This window comes from Hydra vulgaris, chromosome 12, assembly GCF_038396675.1.
Source record: "Hydra vulgaris chromosome 12, alternate assembly HydraT2T_AEP".
Classification (NCBI taxonomy): domain Eukaryota; kingdom Metazoa; phylum Cnidaria; class Hydrozoa; order Anthoathecata; family Hydridae; genus Hydra; species Hydra vulgaris.
Genome location: NC_088931.1, coordinates 50783770 through 50803741, shown reverse-complemented (window position 1 = coordinate 50803741; position 19972 = coordinate 50783770). Strand labels below are relative to the sequence as shown.

General features: G+C 26.6%; 1 protein-coding gene across 1 annotated transcript; it reads left to right on the top strand.

The window, feature by feature from the left end:
- Positions 1 to 3696: 3696 nt before the first annotated feature.
- On the top strand, positions 3697 to 4401 carry LOC100203541 (forkhead box protein B1). The gene has a single exon (XM_065811855.1). The coding sequence runs from the start codon at positions 3697 to 3699 to the stop codon at positions 4399 to 4401; it is 705 nt and encodes a 234-aa protein (XP_065667927.1).
- Positions 4402 to 19972: the final 15571 nt, after the last annotated feature.

Here is a 19972-nt window from a genome sequence, read left to right as displayed (position 1 = left end):
GTGAGAATCCTTTGATGGAACAGCAAAGATGAGTGGTGAATATCATGGAGTTTAACATTACGTGTTTTATTTTTCACTAACAATGTTTCACCAAATGTTGTATACATGTGGTGTTACGTGTACGTGGTCTCTTGCAGAGTACAGCAACTTACTCCGGTGATTCTTGCAAACGAATGAATATTTGGACGGATGTTCTCATTGGACAAGGAGTCGGATCTGATAAACAGAAAAGACTGCAAAATATTGGTGAAACACGCTGGTGGTCAAAACAAATGGCGCTTGAAACTCTTGGAACTTATGATGCTCTAAATCTGGAATCTTTCTATGCTCTTTTGCATTTTTAATTTAATAAGGATGTCGTCAAGATGCGATGCAAAATCAACATTTGAAGCCACAGCACTGTATGACAAATGGTGTTGATTCGATGCCCTTCTTGCAGCCTTTCTGCTTCTACGTGTGTATCTTATTTTGCAGCAAGCTTTCAAAGAATTGCAAACAAGAGGTCTGGTTTATTTAAATGCTAGGAATATGATAAAGTTAACAAAACAAGAATGGCAGACAACATCTTTCAGATATGTCCATTCTAAGACAATTGCATTCGTTGAAGAAACCAACACTCTCCTTAATGCTAGTGAACTTGATTTAGATGTTGAAATAGAATTGCGTGTAGAACGAATTCATCAAAAGAAACGTATGGCAGATTTGATGACATACCAGAGAATCGTCTTCATTGTTTCAGAGTGTAAGTTTTCCGTAAAGTAATTAAAAAGTTTAGTAAATTAAAAAAGGTCAAAAATAGGCTGCGTTCCTCACTAGGTAATAACAAGCTTGAAACATTTATGTTGATGTCAACCGAGAAAGACATTTTGGATTCAATTGCAGTTGATGACTTAATTGGCTGTTTGTGTAAAGATTCAAAAGAGTTATCAAAGGCGTTGCTTCAATAAATTATGTTCAGAGATTGTAATCAGTTACATTATAAATACCAGTTACACCACACATTCACACCCCACTTTTAATTTTTTTTTTATCTTAAGTTAGTTGAAAGTTGTGTTATTAATTATTTTTCATAATAAAATGCATCATGTTTTTATTATTATTATTATTATTATTATTATTACAATTGCTTAAATAATTTTCATTTATATCAATTATTTCATGCATAAGTAACATTACAGATTGAATTATATTGTAAGCCTGAATGAACTTTAAACTTTTTAAGTGTATCATTGTTTTACTTATTCATATTCAAATTAAAAAAAATCTTCCTATGGATATTTGGATGAATGTTGTAACTTATAATAGGTAAATACCCTAACACATTTTCTACCTCTTACCCGCCCTCATAGCGCCCCTTCCTCTTCCTATAAAAAAATCATTTCTTCCGTTTGTTTGTTTTTTTTTCTCGTTACTATTTCTAATTTTCGTTGACTTCAAAATGTTCGTGTTAAATCATTAAAAAAAACGTTCTTGATATAGAACATTTTTTCAATTATCCCTATTGCCCGCTGTTGGATTTGTTTAATGGCATTAGTATTTTTGGTTTCTTAACAATTTTCAAATCAAACAAAGTATCAAAGTATGGAAAAACTGATAAACAATAAAACAAAAATTTTGAAATTGTTTGAATAAGTTATAAGTTTAAAAAACAGCGAATTTGTTTGCTTAAAAAGTAAAGGAACCCAAACTAAAACAAACATATTTGTTTTAGTTACATGCTCTTTAGAATAACTAGACTTAAATAATTCAAAAGTCATTTACTTTCTTCAGTTTTTACTAATATTTTCAAATTTGTTTTAGTTTGATAAATGAACTGAAATATTATATTATTAATTCTAATTCCTAGCAAACAACTTATTAAAAATAAAAACATTTTTTAAAGTAAAACAAAAAAGGTAAAACACAAAACTAAAAAACATCTCTAAAGATAAGGTTCTCTTTCTATTCTCTCTCACTAAAGATAATGGTTTTCTTTCTATTAAAGAACTTGTTTGTAAGCAATTGTTATCGTATTGCAAAATTCTAAAGTTAAAAATATAAACGATAACGCTAAAAATTTAAACTATAAAGCTGTATAATTAAGCGTTTGCAGTCTTATTTTAAATCGAAGACTTACTTTGTTTATATGTTTGTCAGGATCTTAACTACTTATTAGCTTACCTAATAAAAAAAAGTTGATATCGACATTAAGACCTTGGCCTAACATGCTGTCAGGCCAATCTTTGCTCAGTGTGTAACATTGTTTTTATAAAAATAATATCAACAAAAAAGGATAAATTGTAATCTTAAATACTAAAAACCTGTATTAAACAAAGAATTTGCCAAGTTTCCGTCATTTATTCAATTTATTTTATTTTGCCAACGAAAAAAATTTTTTTTTGGCCAATTGGATTAATTAAATGTAAGAGTCTAAAAATCTCACTACTGCTCATTGTCTCACTTATTTACATACTCTACTTTTCATACATTATTACTTTATAATAACTAATATATAACTTTAATAACTAATAGATAATTATAATAGCTATTAAATAATTATAATAAATAATTATGATAACTAATAAATAGTAAAAATTATTAAAAAACTTAATGAAATTTTAATTACTTTAATGTATTTTTTTATGAGTACTAGTATTATATAACGTGCTCTAAGCCAAGCAGATTTTAAATCAGGTAGGTCATATTTGTTTAGTAGTTAAGTTAGGAACTTGCTATGCAAAAAAATTATTCAGTTTTCTTTAACTTTTATAAAAATTTAGGAAACCCTTAAACCCCTCAATAAACCCTCAGCCACTCTATTAATTGTACAATGAACCCATTAGTTTATTGTTAAAATAGTAAAACAAGTTTTATTGCTAAAATAGTAAAACAAGTGTTTTACTATTTTAACAATAAACCTTGTTTAGGTTGCCCTACTATTTTTAACATTTATAATAGAACTTTTATTTTTGTTTGTAAATGTACACAATATCCTATCACTTATTAGTTTTTACTTTTTTTCATTGAAGTACACAATTCCCTATTGATTATTTGTTTTTACTGTGTTCATTAAAGTACACAACTACCAGTTGTTTTCTTCAAATATAGTTTTAAAGCACAGTTTGAAAGGAAAAAAAAGGAAAAAAGTTTGTTATAACCCCTCAGTTTTCAACTCAATGTATTATGCATTTATAAGTTCACCTTGAATGCATAGTTCAAAAATTAAATTTAAAGAGCCTAGAACTTAGTTTTAAATTGTAAATATTTTTATTTTTTATTTAATGGTATTTTTCAAACATCTTCCAAAAATATTTTTAAAATTGTTAAATAATAAAATTAAAAAGTTTTTTATTAATATTTTTTATCCTATCATGTTTAAAAATGTAATAATGAAAAAATAAAAAATGTTCATTCAATTAAAAACAAATGTAACGTTTTTTATGATGTAACAATTTAAATGGCGATTATACAATCAACAAATAGATTATAACCTGCATACTGCTCCTCAAACATCACTTAGAGATATCTGACAAAGCTGTTGATTGCTTCATGTAGTTTGATTACAAAGCGCATTAACAGATGCGAAGAAAAAGATTATGGAGAAAGATTACTAAGCAAGTTTACCCGTTGTGAATAAAAACAAACAAAACAATTTAAAACGTATAAATTGAGAATATTTTGACTATAATTGCAAATTTGAGTGATATATTCTTCAAAATGCCCAGACCAAGAAAAAGTTCTTACGAAGTAGACAAGCCGCCATATAGTTACGTAGCATTGTGTGCAATGGCTATTCATAGTTCACCTTACCAAATGATGACGTTAAGCGATATTTACAAATATATAATGAACAAGTTTCCTTTTTATCGTAAAAATAACAAAAAGTGGCAAAATTCGCTTAGGCACAACTTATCATTTAACGATTGTTTTGTTAAAATATCGAAGACATCAAAACCTGGTGGAAAAGGCAATTACTGGACAATGCATAAAGATTGCTTTGAAATGTTTAACGAAGGATCTTTTTTAAGACGAAAAAAACGCTTCACATTGTATGAAGATGACTACATTGCCAATGTAGTTAATAAAGTAACAAATTCAAGAGATGGTACAGAAAGACTGTTTTCAAAAAGTTTACCAAATATGAAAGAACCTTCTCAGAGGTGGAAGTCGTTTAACATTGAAGACATTTTAGACTTAAAAAAAAATCAACAAAACAAAAGCGATTATTGCATTAATGACTACTATACTAATAATGAACAATTAAGAAAAGAATACTCAAATCAAACCTTTTCACGTTTATGCGTGTATCCTAAATTCTTCGGGCCAAGTTTACCCATTCTATGCTATAAATGTCCATTAAATAGTCCAAATAATTTTGTCAGTTTACGAAGCTCACAGGATTTAGAACGAGTAAGAAATTAACGATTTATAATATAATCAAATATAATAGACAGTTTTTGCATGTCTAGCACATATCTGAGCAAAATTTTTTTTGCGCCGTTTTGAAAAGTATTTTGTTTATAAATTAAACATCCTTGTAATTATGTTTTAATAAAAAAAATTTTAGTTAAAATGAAAATTTCATTGTTAGTTGTAAAATAAAAGTCTTTTAATTTGTATAAAAAATCTCATTTAATATAATTTTAAACTAATTGTGTGTGCCTATCACATTTACTATTTGTATGTCTATCTAATTACACGTACATATTATTTACTTCAAATTTAGTTTAAGGATCTGAGGTTAAATTTAGAGTGGATTTTACTGGAGAGAGCTTGTTAAGTTATTATGTTTTCTCAGGAATACATCATAGTTGAAAAGTTTAATAAAAAGTTGCACTGATTAATATTTTTATAAAAGTAATATTGAGGTGGCAAAAGTTTTTATGGTAAAAGCGATCACGGGGTAAGGCGATCACAATGGGTGGGGTTGGTTTGATAATTTAGTTCACAATTGTTAAAGTTGTTTTGTCAAAACTTAGTACCAAAATTATGTATAAAAAAACAAAATACGTATTAATACGTTTCAATACGTGATTTAGACGTCTTGAACACGCTTTGTGTCCACTTTTTTCTTACTTTCGTTTTTGTTTTAATTGTATTAGTATATTTCAGTGATTAGCAAAATGACCACTTTAGTTGGTCACCGGTTGAGAGTATGTTTATATAGTTGTATAGCACATTTTAAGGGTATGCTTTTTAAGTAACTTTAATCTTGTTTCAAGAAGGTGTAATTCCAGAATTTGTTTGATAAAAAGAGTTAGGGTGCAATTCAGCGCAGTGATTTTTTTCCTAATGGTAAACTTTTTTATGTACTAGTAATTCATTAGCTATTTGTTTGAGATAAATGGAGATAACAGAAAGTTCAATGAATTTATTGTTGCGCAAGTATGTTTTTTTTTACAATAAAAACAACATAATTTTTTTAAAAACAAACACACAACGTTATCATAATTCTGAAATGCCTAGACTCTTATTAATTTGTTCAAATGCGCAAAGCTGCTTAAAACTACTTAAATTTGAAATCTCTCTATTTTTGGATTTTTTATGGTTTTTCACAATTTTTAAACAACCTAATAAAATAACTATAAATTAATAATATAAACTATTAATAAAAAAAAAACTAGTAAAAGTCTTCTGATTTTTTTAAAAAGAAACATTTTTTTAAGATTCTCTAGTTTTAAGTTCCTTTATTAGAAATATGTAATCTAAAACTTTTTGAGTATTTTTAGATTTTACATTTTTAGTAAAGTATGTAAAAGAAAAGTAAAAGAAAATAAATAAAATAAAAAATTTGCAATTTTTTATTATATGATTAGGTTTGATGTGTTAAAACATCAACTTACTGTTAAAACAGGATGTGTTAAAACATTAACTTACTGTTTGAAACAGTAAGTTGATGTCTTAACACATCCAGTAATATTTCCTACTGTTTTAGTTATAACTAAAGAAACCAGACAGTAATTTTTAACTTTTTGTATTCAAAATACCACATATGGTTCAAATTAAAAACAATTTTTATTTACCTATTAAATGTTGTGTAACATTACAACATTAGATAAAGATTTCTAGGACCTGAGCGATTTGAAACACCTCTATCAGCATAATCAAGTAGTCAGGAAACAAACTTTTATCTAAAACTTTTGAATACTTTCTAGATTAATAACCCTCAAAAAATTTGCTCAAAAGCATTCTAAAAATTATTTATTCTCGTTCTAAAAATGTCATCATTTACAGCATCTGTTTTTAATGACAATGTAGAGATTTTTACCGCCTTATGCGTAATTCAACAACAACAACTACTCAAAAAAGAAGTCTTTCTTTTCTGCGGAAATTTTTTGCATTGAAGATATAGCTGTTAAAATAAGGATGCTACTTTTAACAATGGTAAAAAAAGATACTTCTCTAAAGTATGTGAGTCATTGCAAACTATTTTTAACTCAACAGCTGCATCAACCATCTTAAAATCAACGTTAGCATCAATTACTAGTAGTAAAAACCCAAATCTTTGAAAATCTGGTTATAATATCACAGTCAACAATAATTCTATCAAAGCTCTAATTAAAAGCAGAAATTTAAATAGCTTTATCTACCATAAATTACACAATAAGCTCTCACTTGAAGCATTAATAAACAATAGCGTTCACTTGTACTTAACAGGTAGAAAGGATCTTGCTAATGTAAGATCCCTTCTACCTGTTAAGTACAAATTGTGCGCCCATACTATTCTTTGTATTGACTTTCAGTCTCAGCACTAAAGAGTAACACTTAAATATGGTAGAGTGAAATATGTATATAAGTAATTTTTTGATCTTTACAAATTTTTTGATCTTTGAGATAGCTAACTTCCAGACGTGGAGCTAACTCCAAACATTTACATGTTTATACTTATGTCAAATAATGAGGGTTTGCAAAAAATTGCGATGATTGGAGGCTGGGAACAAAAAAGCCCCAAATTTCAAACCCCCCTCAATTTGAGGGGGTTGTAATTTTTATATGGTCATAATTTTTGAACGCTGAAAGATAATACTATGAAACTTAAAAATTATCAATAAATATAAGTCTAGTTGAGAATAATACAAAAAATATTTCATCAACTTGTTGCTCTCACGTTTGGGGCAGATGTAGCAAAAATTTTGGGGCTTGTTTGTTCCCAGCCTCCAATCACCGCAATTTTTTGCAAACCCTCATTATTTGACATAAGTATAAACATGTAAATGTTTGGAGTTAGCTCCACGTCTGGAAGTTAGCTATCTCAAAGATCAAAAAATGCTGGATCCGCCACTGATACTAGATATATATTTCTTATTTCTATATACTATTATTACAATATTATATATATATATATATATATATATATATATATATATATATATATATATATATATATATATATATATATATATATATATATATATATATATATATATATATATATATATATATATGTATATATATATATATATATATATATATATATATATATATATATATATATATATATATATATATATATATATATATATATATATATATATATATATATATATATATATATATATATATATTGTATGTATACATTTGTTATAGAAATTATGTTAATTTTTCCAGTAAGAGTGCTCAACACAGCATGTGACATAATAGGCAGAACAAACATAGCAAAAACTAAATAACTATTTTTTAAACTTGAGCTGACAGTAATGCCAAAATTAAAATTGTCTTTAAAAATTTTGATTAGATTTTTTTTTCTGATTAGTGGCATTAAATTTGCTAAATGAACGATACAAACTTATATCAAAATGCCACCACGAAAATAAATTTCTAATTAAAAACTTTAATGTCATTAAAGCGTACACTCTTATAATATTTTTTGTATATAATTTTTTGTCGTTTCGTTATTTTTTAAATAAAATAGTTTTAACATCTAATGATTGCTATGCCGCGGTTATTGGTGTAAAATTACACTAAAAAAGTGTGCAGCATGAAAAACGTCGAAATCGTGTTAATTTATATTTTCTCAAAATATTTATATACATATATCCATAGAAATTTTATAAATATTCATATATAACATACACACGCATGTACTAATAAACTTTAGACTCCTATTGTTTATCAGTATTTAGACATTAAATACTGATAAACAATAGGAGTCTTTAGATAGGAGAATTTAGACACGCGTTATTAAATATATCTTTGTCATGCTTTTAAATAAAACTTAACTATTTAAAATCTTAAAAGTGCGAAGAGTATACAGGGGCCATTTATTAAGTGGGGACGTTTTTTTAGGTTTTTTTGATTTGGTGATTGGATTCGATCTAGACCATTTAGGAGGAATGAAATTTTGGATTTGGTGAATCTAGACTGGGGGAGATTTTCAGGTTTAATGATTTATGAGCAAGCAAGTCCACTAATAATAAAAAAGTTTTAGTTTTTTTTTTAGTCTGACACTTTTTTTTTTTTTTTTGCACTACCCAATTTTATTAAAATCTCTTCTCACTTTTAAACAGCCTCCCCAGTTTACTTTCGTTTTCAAACAATATGCTTTGTTAAATATATAAATATACAAAAAAAATTATTTACAAAACATCTAAAGGTGGGGTGGTTGCCCCTATCATTTCCCCTATGGATCCGCCCTTGAGAGTATACAATAACAAGTATAAACCGTTTCAGAATTATATTTATTTTGCTTATAATTAATCTCTTTTTATAGAAAACTTTTTGGATATCTTTAATCATTAAGGCGATCTGTCAAGCAGGTATACCAAAAATGGAAAAGATTAGCGAAAAATAATCTATAACAGAAATTAAATCAATGTTGAAACAAGAAAAACAAATAGAAATAGAGAAAACTTTTAAATGATAATGAGAATATATTTATTATTGGTTGCCAATGATGTATTCTTTTTAAAATCAATATTTAATCTTTCAAATGAAATTTGAAAGACTAAAACTTATCATATCATCTTCATCACTTTTATTGTTTGTAGTAAATACTGCAAACATAAAGTATTTACAACGCATTTATATTTTAATGAAGTTTTGAACTGCTTTTTTGAGCTGCTGTTATCTATGATGCTACTCTTTTTTTTTTTTTTTTTAATTTTTTAACGAAGAAAGATGCAATCAATACTTCATCTCAATTGTCAGCAAGTAACAGTGTCAAAGACATGGAGGAAGCTTTTGTACCAGTAATAAATTTTTAGTCTTACTTTACTAATCAGAGTCAACTTGGATTTTTAAAAAATCTAATAGTTAGGCATCTGTAATCTGGTGCAAAATCTGTATTTTTAGAATATTTGGTTGAACAAAAAGAATAATTGTTTTCACATTTAATTACACTAAACTGCAAAGAATCAGCACCACTAAAGAAATCTAAAGAAATATTTCCTTTAGTTACAACTTTCTATAGCAATCTTTATTATCAACCTTATGTTACTGAAGTAAATCTTTTACTTAAAGTTTCTTCTAGTTAAAGAGTTTAAAATATATTTTTTATAATATTCATCTAGTATGGGCATTTAAACAATTTCCTAATTTACTCAGAAAACTTACTTCAAATATTAAAGTAACCAACAAGAAAGTTGGATAATTAAAATGCAAAGATATTCGATGTCAAATTGGATTTACAAGCAATTTAAAAAAATTTATTTTAAATAAATATGCATGCTAAGATTTTATGTTAAGATTTTAAAATTGAATATAGTATAATTACGCTATATTATGGAGTCCTAACTTAAGCTTTAATTTCCAGACCTGTGAAAGTTTCAAGCTTTTGAATGCTTATTTTAATTAAGGAACTTGCTCGGTGCTGAAATTACTTTAATTATTGCAAAGACATTTAGACAAAAGAATATTCCTCAAGACATTTAGATAATAGAATATTCCTCAAGACATTTAAACAATAGAATATTCCTCAAGAAATTTATTCCTTAAAATATTCCTCAAGGAAATAGAAGAAAAAGAGCTATTACTACCATTCTTTTCGTTCACTTTTACTTATTAAGTAGAAAACATATCTTCGAGTGAAAAAAATCTATAATCGTGTTCAAGTTAGACCTTTTTTTTAATTTAATTAAAAAGAATTTGAAGCAAACTATTTGAGATCTTAAAGAAGTTTAAAAAGAGACTTTATAAAAGTCTTAAATCAACAATTAACGTAAACAACAACAAAAAAATCAAAGAACTTTTTTTAAAACACCAGCAGAAGTAGATGCATTAAACTTTTATTTATTTAATTTCATTTAAAACCTAAGTTATAGATTGCCAAAAATGAGATAACTACGTTGAAAAAGAACTGTTATTTGTTTTCTTATGCCATGCTGGATTTAAGTTTACAAAAAAGATTACATTATACGATACTTTGGGTGATTACAATACGTACGCATTATCTGGTACAAATCTAATAGGAATATCTTGCCAGAATTTACCAACCTACTTATTGATTAAATAGTTAAGTATAATGGCGTAACATTAAATCAAACATATTAGAAGTTAAATCAAAAACTAGTAACAAAATGTTGAGTTTGCAAATATTTTAAAGGAGACTTCTATATTCTTATCCCTTCATCCACCCTTTTCTCTAATGTCAATTTTTTTATATGATGTGACACATTTACTTGCTACTATTTGTTATTTGTTACTGCCATACTGATATTTTATATGTATATATGATAATTTTATATATCATATATAGGGATAGCAATCCCGGGATCCCGAGATCCCGGGATCCCGAAATCCCGGGATTACAGACAAATTCATGATCCTGAAATCCCGGGATTAGTCTCTAAAATTTCCCGGGATTTCGGGATTGTAATAAACAATAAATAAAAACAAAAATTGATTAAACTTAATTTATTTATTTAAAATGTCTAAATTTTCGCTATAAAATTTGTTGAGCTGCTTATTCTCCATGCAATGTTTTCCTTTTATTTTTTAAATTCTTAACGTTGGCGTGATTGTCACAAGTTCTTTAACATTAAAAGTTATCAAATACGGAAGGTATATTAAATAAACTTTATTTATTAATTCGAAGTATAATTGTTTTCACATAAGTTCATTTTGAATTATGAATAAAGATAATTAATCAATAAATAGCTTAAAATATAACTTTTTTTTTTCAATAAGATAGAAATTAGCCTAATATCATGACTAACTACGCTGAATTCAACAGCACAAATCTCATATGGAAACATTTTTTAAAAGGAGCAGATGAAACAGCCTTATGCAAAGTAATTACATGCAAAAAAATATTAAAAATTACTGGTGGTTCAACAAAAGGTCTTCATACCCATTTACTTTCCATACATAAAATTAAATTAAGATCGCAGGAATCAAGTTTATCCACGACACCTTCAACTTCAAAAGAATTATTAGAACCGAAAAATAAAAAACCGAAAATCACAAGTTATTTTCCAACAACATCGAAAAAAGATGAATGCCTACCTGAAGTATTTGCCCGTATGGCAGCAAAAGATGGTATTTATGCCAGCAGAAAAGTGCGTTTCACTTCTAAACGAAAGACTCAACAATTTTAAAATAAAACTTGAGGACGATATCATTGGTATTACCACGGATGGTGCAAGCGTCATGAAGAAACTTGGAAACATTATAGATAGTGATCAACAACTATGCTTTGCCCACGCTCTACAGCTGGCAGTAATATCAGTTCTTTATAAAAATGACCCCAATTACTTGGAAATCGATGAAATTTTAGATGATGAGCACACTACCTTTGCAAGTTTAGAGAACCACAGTGATGAAGAAAAAGATAATGATTGTATTAATGACTATGCTTCTGAAGAGGAAGATTGTATTCAAGATTCAAATAATTCATTTTTGTTTAAAGAAACCTCTGAGGTTACTATTAAACACCAAGTTTTTGGACCTGTTATAACAAAGGTCAGGAAAATTGTAAAAATCTTTAAAAGGTCCCCAACCAAAAATGAAAATTATTTACAAAAGTACGTAAAAATTGAGTTTGGAAAGGTCATCCATTTGATTATGGGTTGTAAAACCCGATGAAGCAGCTTATTGCTTATGCTTGAAAGATTTGATAAATTAAAATATTGTGTTAAAAAGGCATTTCTAGATTTAGAATTGGATTCCAAAATTGACGATTCAATTAAGATGGACGAAAATGAATATAAAATTGTATTTGATTTAGTAGCACTTTTGACTCCTGTTAAAGCCACTGTGGAAGCACTTTGTCGACGAGACGCAACTTTAATTACAGCTGACATTGCATTAGAGTTTATTTTGACCAAAATAAAACAACAAAAATCTGAAATCGGGAATAAACTGTATGCTGCTTTGAGTCACTGAATTAAAGAGAGGAGAACACCATTAAGTTTATTATCTTCATAATGGCCAGGTTACATCAACGAAAATCACAGATGTTTTTGTACCAAATACAAGTAATCAAAATAAAAAGATTATAGTAAGCATGATAAAGCGTTTTCATCCCGCAGATATAGCATCAGCAGCAGACAGCAGTTGTGATGTTCAGCTAAACCAGGTTTTAAGAAGCGACGAAGGTGATAAGAAAGTCAAAACAATTAGTGAACAATTAAACAAATTTATGGAAAAAGGATTGATAGCTATACGAACAACGCCTATAAGGGTAGAAAGTATAACTTCTAAGATTCAAAAAGAAATGCTTTTTTTTGAAAGTGGTGGCACAAGAGGTGATCACCTTCAAAAAGTGTATAACTATATTCTATCTATACGACCAGCAAGTGTAGAGTCTGAACGAGTATTCTCAGCCGCTGGGTTTTTATGCTCTAAAAATCGAACACGATTAAACGATGAAATGATGGACGCTTTGAGTTTTTTAAGGTGGAGCTTTCAAAATGAATTATAACTCTTATATATTAATGTATACTTATATTATTTTTAAACATTGTTATTTTGTGTTATCGTTTAAAGGTGTTATTTATAGTTTAAATTACTTTACTTCATCAGTTAAATTAATCATATAATAGTGTTTGATAATTAAAAGTTCTTCGCAGGCTTTATCTTCTATGATTGTAAGTTTTTCATTCAATCCCGGGATTTCCCGGGGACAAATTTGTAATCCCGAAATCCCGGGATTGAGAATTTCCGGGATTTTTGCCATCCCTAATCATATATACATATTATCATATATGTATATATGATAATTTTTTTTTAATGTTTTAACGGTGAAGATCCATAAACTTTAAAGCTTTAAACGGCATAACTGAATGTAGGGAGTTATACAAATATATATAAAAAAGGTGGACACATATTAGCTGCCAAATACGTCGTATTTATTGCATTAATGATCTTGACATCACACACAGTTATTGGAAAGACATTGTTAAAAAACATTCTTCCAGAACAAACTGACAGATTTATCCGATTCGAAAACTCAAAATATATTATGAATAAAAACTAACCTATATTAAAATACCTGCAAACAAAATTTCCTTACTGAAAGTATAAACCCAACCATTTTCCAGCAGACAGATATATCGAGCCCGGGAGAAAATCCGTTTTTTTTGTCAATGGAATCAAAAACATTTTTTAACATTTTTCATTTTATGTTTATTTGCAGCTAGAGCTAAAAGTCTAGTCACTATTTGGAGCACATCAGACTGTTAACTCCTAAGTTGAAGAGAAAAAAAGATTATGTCAGAGTAAGTGTTAAGTTAGAATTTATAAAAGACATTAGACAGATGTCCAGTTTAAAAGAAGATAGATCAGAAAAAAGAATAGTTGTAATTGCAAAAATATGCTTATATCCATAGGGTGATGGTAAAGTAGAGGCAAGTCAAAAATAACGAATATAAAGACGAAAAATTATTAAATGCGTATTTTTTTATGCACAATTAATGTATATATTTGCTTTACAGTTTAATTAAAGCAGGTTATAAACACATAATAAGGATAACTGGATTTTTACCTCAAAGACATTTCAATTATGTATAACTATACACGTATCCACTGTGTGTAGTTTTATGTTTTACACTATCTATAACTATACACGTATCCACTATGTGTAGTTTTATGTTTTACACTATAGTTTTATAGTTGTTAGTAGTAAAGCTATACGCAATGTATAGCTTATTTATATAGTTATTAGACATCATTGAAATGTACGCGATGTGATTTGATGTAACAAACGCGAAAAAAAGAGTATCTGGTCCATAATTTGATTAAGTAAAAGACGTCTTTCTCCGGCTATAATTGTTCATTCTCATTAATAGAACACAGAGAAGTACACTTGATTATGAACACTTTCTTGAGAGTAATAACTGCTTCAATAAATAAAAACTCAAACTAAAATGTTTTAGTTTTGAAAAATGGAGCAACTTTCTTAGTGAAATGAGGAACCTAAATTGAATAGTAAGAAAATAGACCCAATGTTCGATTTAGGGATTTTACGTAAACAGCTAGTTCTCGAAGTGGGCAAAGCCGCTCAGTATACTGCTTGATATGTTGACGACTAACTTCGTTAACATTTGTAAACTAAATTTTTTTAATCTAAAATGAAGCAGTAGACGTTGTAGTCATGTTTTCGTCCGATTGCAAAATTATAAAGACAAGCAAAACTATTTATTGATTCCTATTTTTTTTTCTTGGATTGCAAACAAAACAATGGTATCTACATCTTATGTTTGTTTAAAATGGCTTAGCATCAATTTTATCCATACCAATGCTTTGATTACAATAAAATCATACTACAAAATGCAACAAAAACTGACTGTATAAAACAAAATATTGTTTTCCAACTATTGCTTCTTGTTTATTAATATGATTTATGCACTTCATTGCGCCCAAGACAGCTATTTGTACTACTACTTTTCATTTCTTAAATGAAGTTTAAATCGTTATAAATAAAGTCAACCTCAAAAAAAAAAAAAAAAAAATTTTAAAGTTAAAAGCTTTATGTATACTCTCACACAATTTAGCCGTTTTCCCCGTAATCAACAAACCATCGCGTCATTTGTCGTAGATAAAACTTTTTCTAATAACTACAAGAACTCAAAAATAAAATCATATTAGCATATCATAAAAGTATTGGTATCATAAAAAAAAATTGGCTTTTAACACGACTCCAGGAAATAAAAGTGCAGGTCTTGATGATGTTGAAAAGTGTTGCAAAAGTTGACTTTGTATTAGTGAATCACCACTTTTTGTTATCTTTAAACTTTTTTGCTGATTTTTTCATGATCAGTTAAAATTTGAACAATACAAACTACCCGGTAGGAAATGAGCTAGCGACAAGCTAGCAAATAGCTAGCTTTATAGCGATTTTTGAGCAATTCTTTTTTCTTTTATTATTGTTTCATTTTGTCTTTACGTAAGTAAAAGTTCTATTTTTAGTGTTGGATCTAATAAATTTATAAAAATAACAAAACTTATAACATTGCGATTTTATTAGGACATGTCGTTATCTAAATATCTCAGCTTTGTCCATGAGATTAGGGCTATGTGATCGAATAACTTAAAGCACCACCAGATATTCAATTATTAGAATGTAGATTTCTCTAACAGTTTCTAAAAAATACCAATATTCCACATTACGTTACTATTCCACAATCGTCACTTTTATTTTCTCTCTCTCTTTCTATATATATATATATATATATATATATATATATATATATATATATATATATATATATATATATATATATATATATATATATATATATATATATATATATATATCAATGACTTTATTACTATGAGCTGTCGTTAGCAACTATGCACTGGGAGTTTTTGTGGATTTATCAAAGGCTTAAGATACTGTCGATCATGAAACCCTTCTCTATAAATTACAAAACTATGAAATTTTGAATTCCGTTGGTTTCAGTCTTATTTTAAGAATCGTAAACAATGCATTATGTACAACGTAACTAATGCGCAGCTAGAAATTTTTAGTTTGCAATGTCTCGCAGGATATGATTTATTTCTACATAAATGTACTATATAATTATGAAGCTAATTCTCATATATATATAAATGATATCCATTTATCCTCTAAATTCCTATATTTTATTCTTTTTGCATATGATACTCGTATTTTCTTTTTTGGTAAAAATTATAATAAAATAACTGATTTAAAACTAATAAACTTTTCTTGAAAAATTATAAAACTATATACATTTTTTTCAAAAAACCTTTAAAATCTAATATCTTACCCCTTAAACTTCAAGATTTAACTATAAACAACATAAAACTAAAAAAGCCCATTCAAGTAAATTGCATTTTATACGAGGAACCATTCTGCAAAATGCTGCATTGCCCGAGTGAAAATGACGAAAAACTGAACTACTCATAGTCGCGCATCAAAAGAAATTGATACTTTGTCTATTTTTAGAACGAAAAAACTTCTAACATGTTCAATATTTAAATAGATGATTGATTTAAGTATATATAATTTGGAAATGGAATTAACTCAAAATTTTTATTTTTGTTATTTAGCACGTTTTGCGAATGGGCTCCTCATATATTCCACTGTGGGAAAAACTTGTATTCATTACTGTGAAAGAAATCATTCCACAGTAATGAATATGTTTATCGTACTCATTTCTGTGGAAAAATCCGCGAAGGTGCGAGAAAAAGCATTTGCGTCTTCTCGTACACTCGCGGAAACTCGACACTGTACGAAGATATGACTATCGTTTTGTGCCATTTTTTGCAAAATAAAAGTCTTGTCTTGTTTCATATCGTTTTTATTTAAACAATATTTTTTGTTTGTTTGTTTTTATTTACCGTTTCGCCGTTTCTAGATGAAATGCGAAATGTGAATTTAATTTTAGTCTCAAGCGCTCTAAAATTACTTGTGTCTTTTCAATATAGTACAATTTTGGCTTTAAATATTTTAAAGAGAGTTAAGGAAAATTAGACTAAAAGTTAGATTAGAAATTAGATTAAAATAAAGTAGACAATTTTTTTGCTTAAAACGAAATTTCTTTAATCATTCAAGAAATTTTTTTAGAAAGTTAGAAAGTTCTGGAACTTATGATAGCGATCGTACATAAGTTTAAAAAGCGTCGCCATTTGCGTTAGACACAGGCAGCTATATTATTCTACTCGTGGTTATAATTTGTAATGATGCTAAATAAATTACATGTTGTGTTTCTATTACTGTTACTAATGTACACTGCAGTATCGATTTAGATATAAAAAAATGTTTTTATAAGTAAAGTTCTTTAAAAGAGATTTTGCAGCAACTATATATTAAATGAATGTGCACATGTCATCATGAAGTCTACAGATTTTTTGCTGTTCTAAAAAGTAACCGTTTTGCTATATGTGCTATGTTTGCATTAGAGTTTTTGCCCTTTAAATACTTTGTTTATTAGTGCATCCTAAAGCAGCCAACGTAATTTTTTTCACATAGAAAGAGCATAGCAAAACTTTAGTTTTAATAAGGATTTGGACTGTGGTGTGCTATGCCTTATTGTATAATTAGCTTAATAAAATTATAAATTTTATCCTATATTAAATACTTAAAATTTTTAAAAGTAAGTTAACCTGTGGTGTAATTAAAACTATTTTTTTTTTGTTAACCCCTCTAACATTTTCTAAATTAGCCCCACCAAATCAATTCAAATTTAAAAAAAAAATTACTGGTGAGAATAACCTATGGAAAGTTTCAGTAAATATCAAAAAACTGTAATGAATTTTTTAACTCAATGCAAGAATGTGCAAATGTCTCAGACTACTTCAATATGTTGATATATATTGACTCACTATTCCTAAATAATGAGCAGACAAATAAAAGAAAATAATAGTAATAATAATAACATCAATAATAACATATAATAATAATAATAATAATAATAATAATAATAATAATAATAATCAAAATAATAATAATAATAATAATACTAACAACATATACAATAATAACAATAATAATAATAATAATAATAATAATAATAATAATAATAGTAACAATAATAATAATAATAATAATAATAACATCAACAATATAAAACAGGAAAATTATATATATATATATATATATATATATATATATATATATATATATATATATATATATATATATATATACATATATATATATATATATATATATATATATATATATATATATATATATATATATATATATATGTATATATATATATATATATATATATATATATATATATATATATATATATATAAATTAGTAAAAAACACTTATCTAACTTTATCTTCTACTTTTAGTTTCACCATTGCTGGATCATCAGGAAGAGTTCTTCCTGATGATTCTTTTCCTGATGATCCAGCAATGGTGGACTCTTCCTGATGATCCAGCAATGGTGAAACTTAAAGTAGAAAATAAAAGTTAGATAAGTGTTTTTTACTAATTTATTGCTCTGTTCTTCAAGAACATTGAGCACTCTATTTGTAAAATACACTAACATAGTTAACATATATATATATATATATATATATATATATATATATATATATATATATATATATATATATATATATATATATATATATATTATTATTATTATTATTATTATTATTATTATTATTATTATTATTATTATTATTTTATAAGCATCAATTAATATGAGTTTCTCTCGATACTAAATTTATTTTTATTAAAGAAATTTTCGCTGGATTGTTGTTACCAGCGTCTTCAGCTTTAAAGATTTTTGTGTTTTTGTTTTTTTGTATCTTATTTTTAAAACGGCAGTTTTATTTTTTGTCAATGGGATGGTTTCATCTTTTTCTGACGTAAGTGCGCCATAAATGGTGTCCAAAATTTTGTTGAGGGGCACATTGTTGGTACTGTATTTTAAGTGCCTCACGAACTTTCCTATCAAACCTTTTTTAGCATCAACTTTTAGAGTTCTGCAACTGTCCCAGTTAATTTGTTGTGAACAATGCCTCATGTGTGTAGCTAATGCAGATTGTTCTGTTTTATTTCCTATTGTACTGTTTTTGTGTTGCTGCATTGCTGAGGTTCCTTATTCAAGTGTTCACTAGAATAAGGAACCTCAGCAATGCAGCAACACAAAAACAGTACTAAAAACAAATCACTAGAGACTACTGAAAACAATGAAAACATCACCAGTACGTATCCAACAATTTCATTACCTTGGTTACCAATATTGTCCCGAATATTGAATTATTGATTGTACTGAAGTATTTATTTAATTATATCATGAATATATATATATATATATATATATATATATATATATATATATATATATATATATATATATATATATATATATATATATTCATAATATAATTATCAGACTTTTTTTAAAAAAAACCTTAAGATTCATTAAAAAAAACCTTGAGACTTACAGAAAAACCTGGATACATGTAAAATTGATTTACAAAAGTACTTTTTTTTAAACAAGAAAAATTAAACAAGTATGATAAGTTATTTTGATAAGTTAATTTGCTCTTATAGTTTTGCTTAGTCACCATTTTTAAAAATTTGAATTTGATTCATAATATAAACAAACCCATGTTTTTTTGCTATACGTTGGTGCTGATTTTACAATCTATCTTGTGAGACCGTGAGATTCGTTATGAAACCGCAAGTCTCATGGTAAAACCTGGAGAGTTGGAAGGTCTGTATTTGTTGTATATATATATATATATATATATATATATATTTATTTATTTATTTATTCATAGTATACATGTATATATATATATATATATATATATATATATATATATATATATATATATATATATATATATATATATATATATATGCACTATATACTGAAAATGTATTCATAATATATATGCATATACTATGAATATATATATATATATATATATATATATATATATATATATATTTATAGTATATATATATATATATATATATATATATATATATTTATTCATAGTATATATATATATATACATATATATATATTTATATATATATATGTATATATATATATACTATATACTAAAAATATATTCATAATATATATACATATACTATGAATGTATATATATA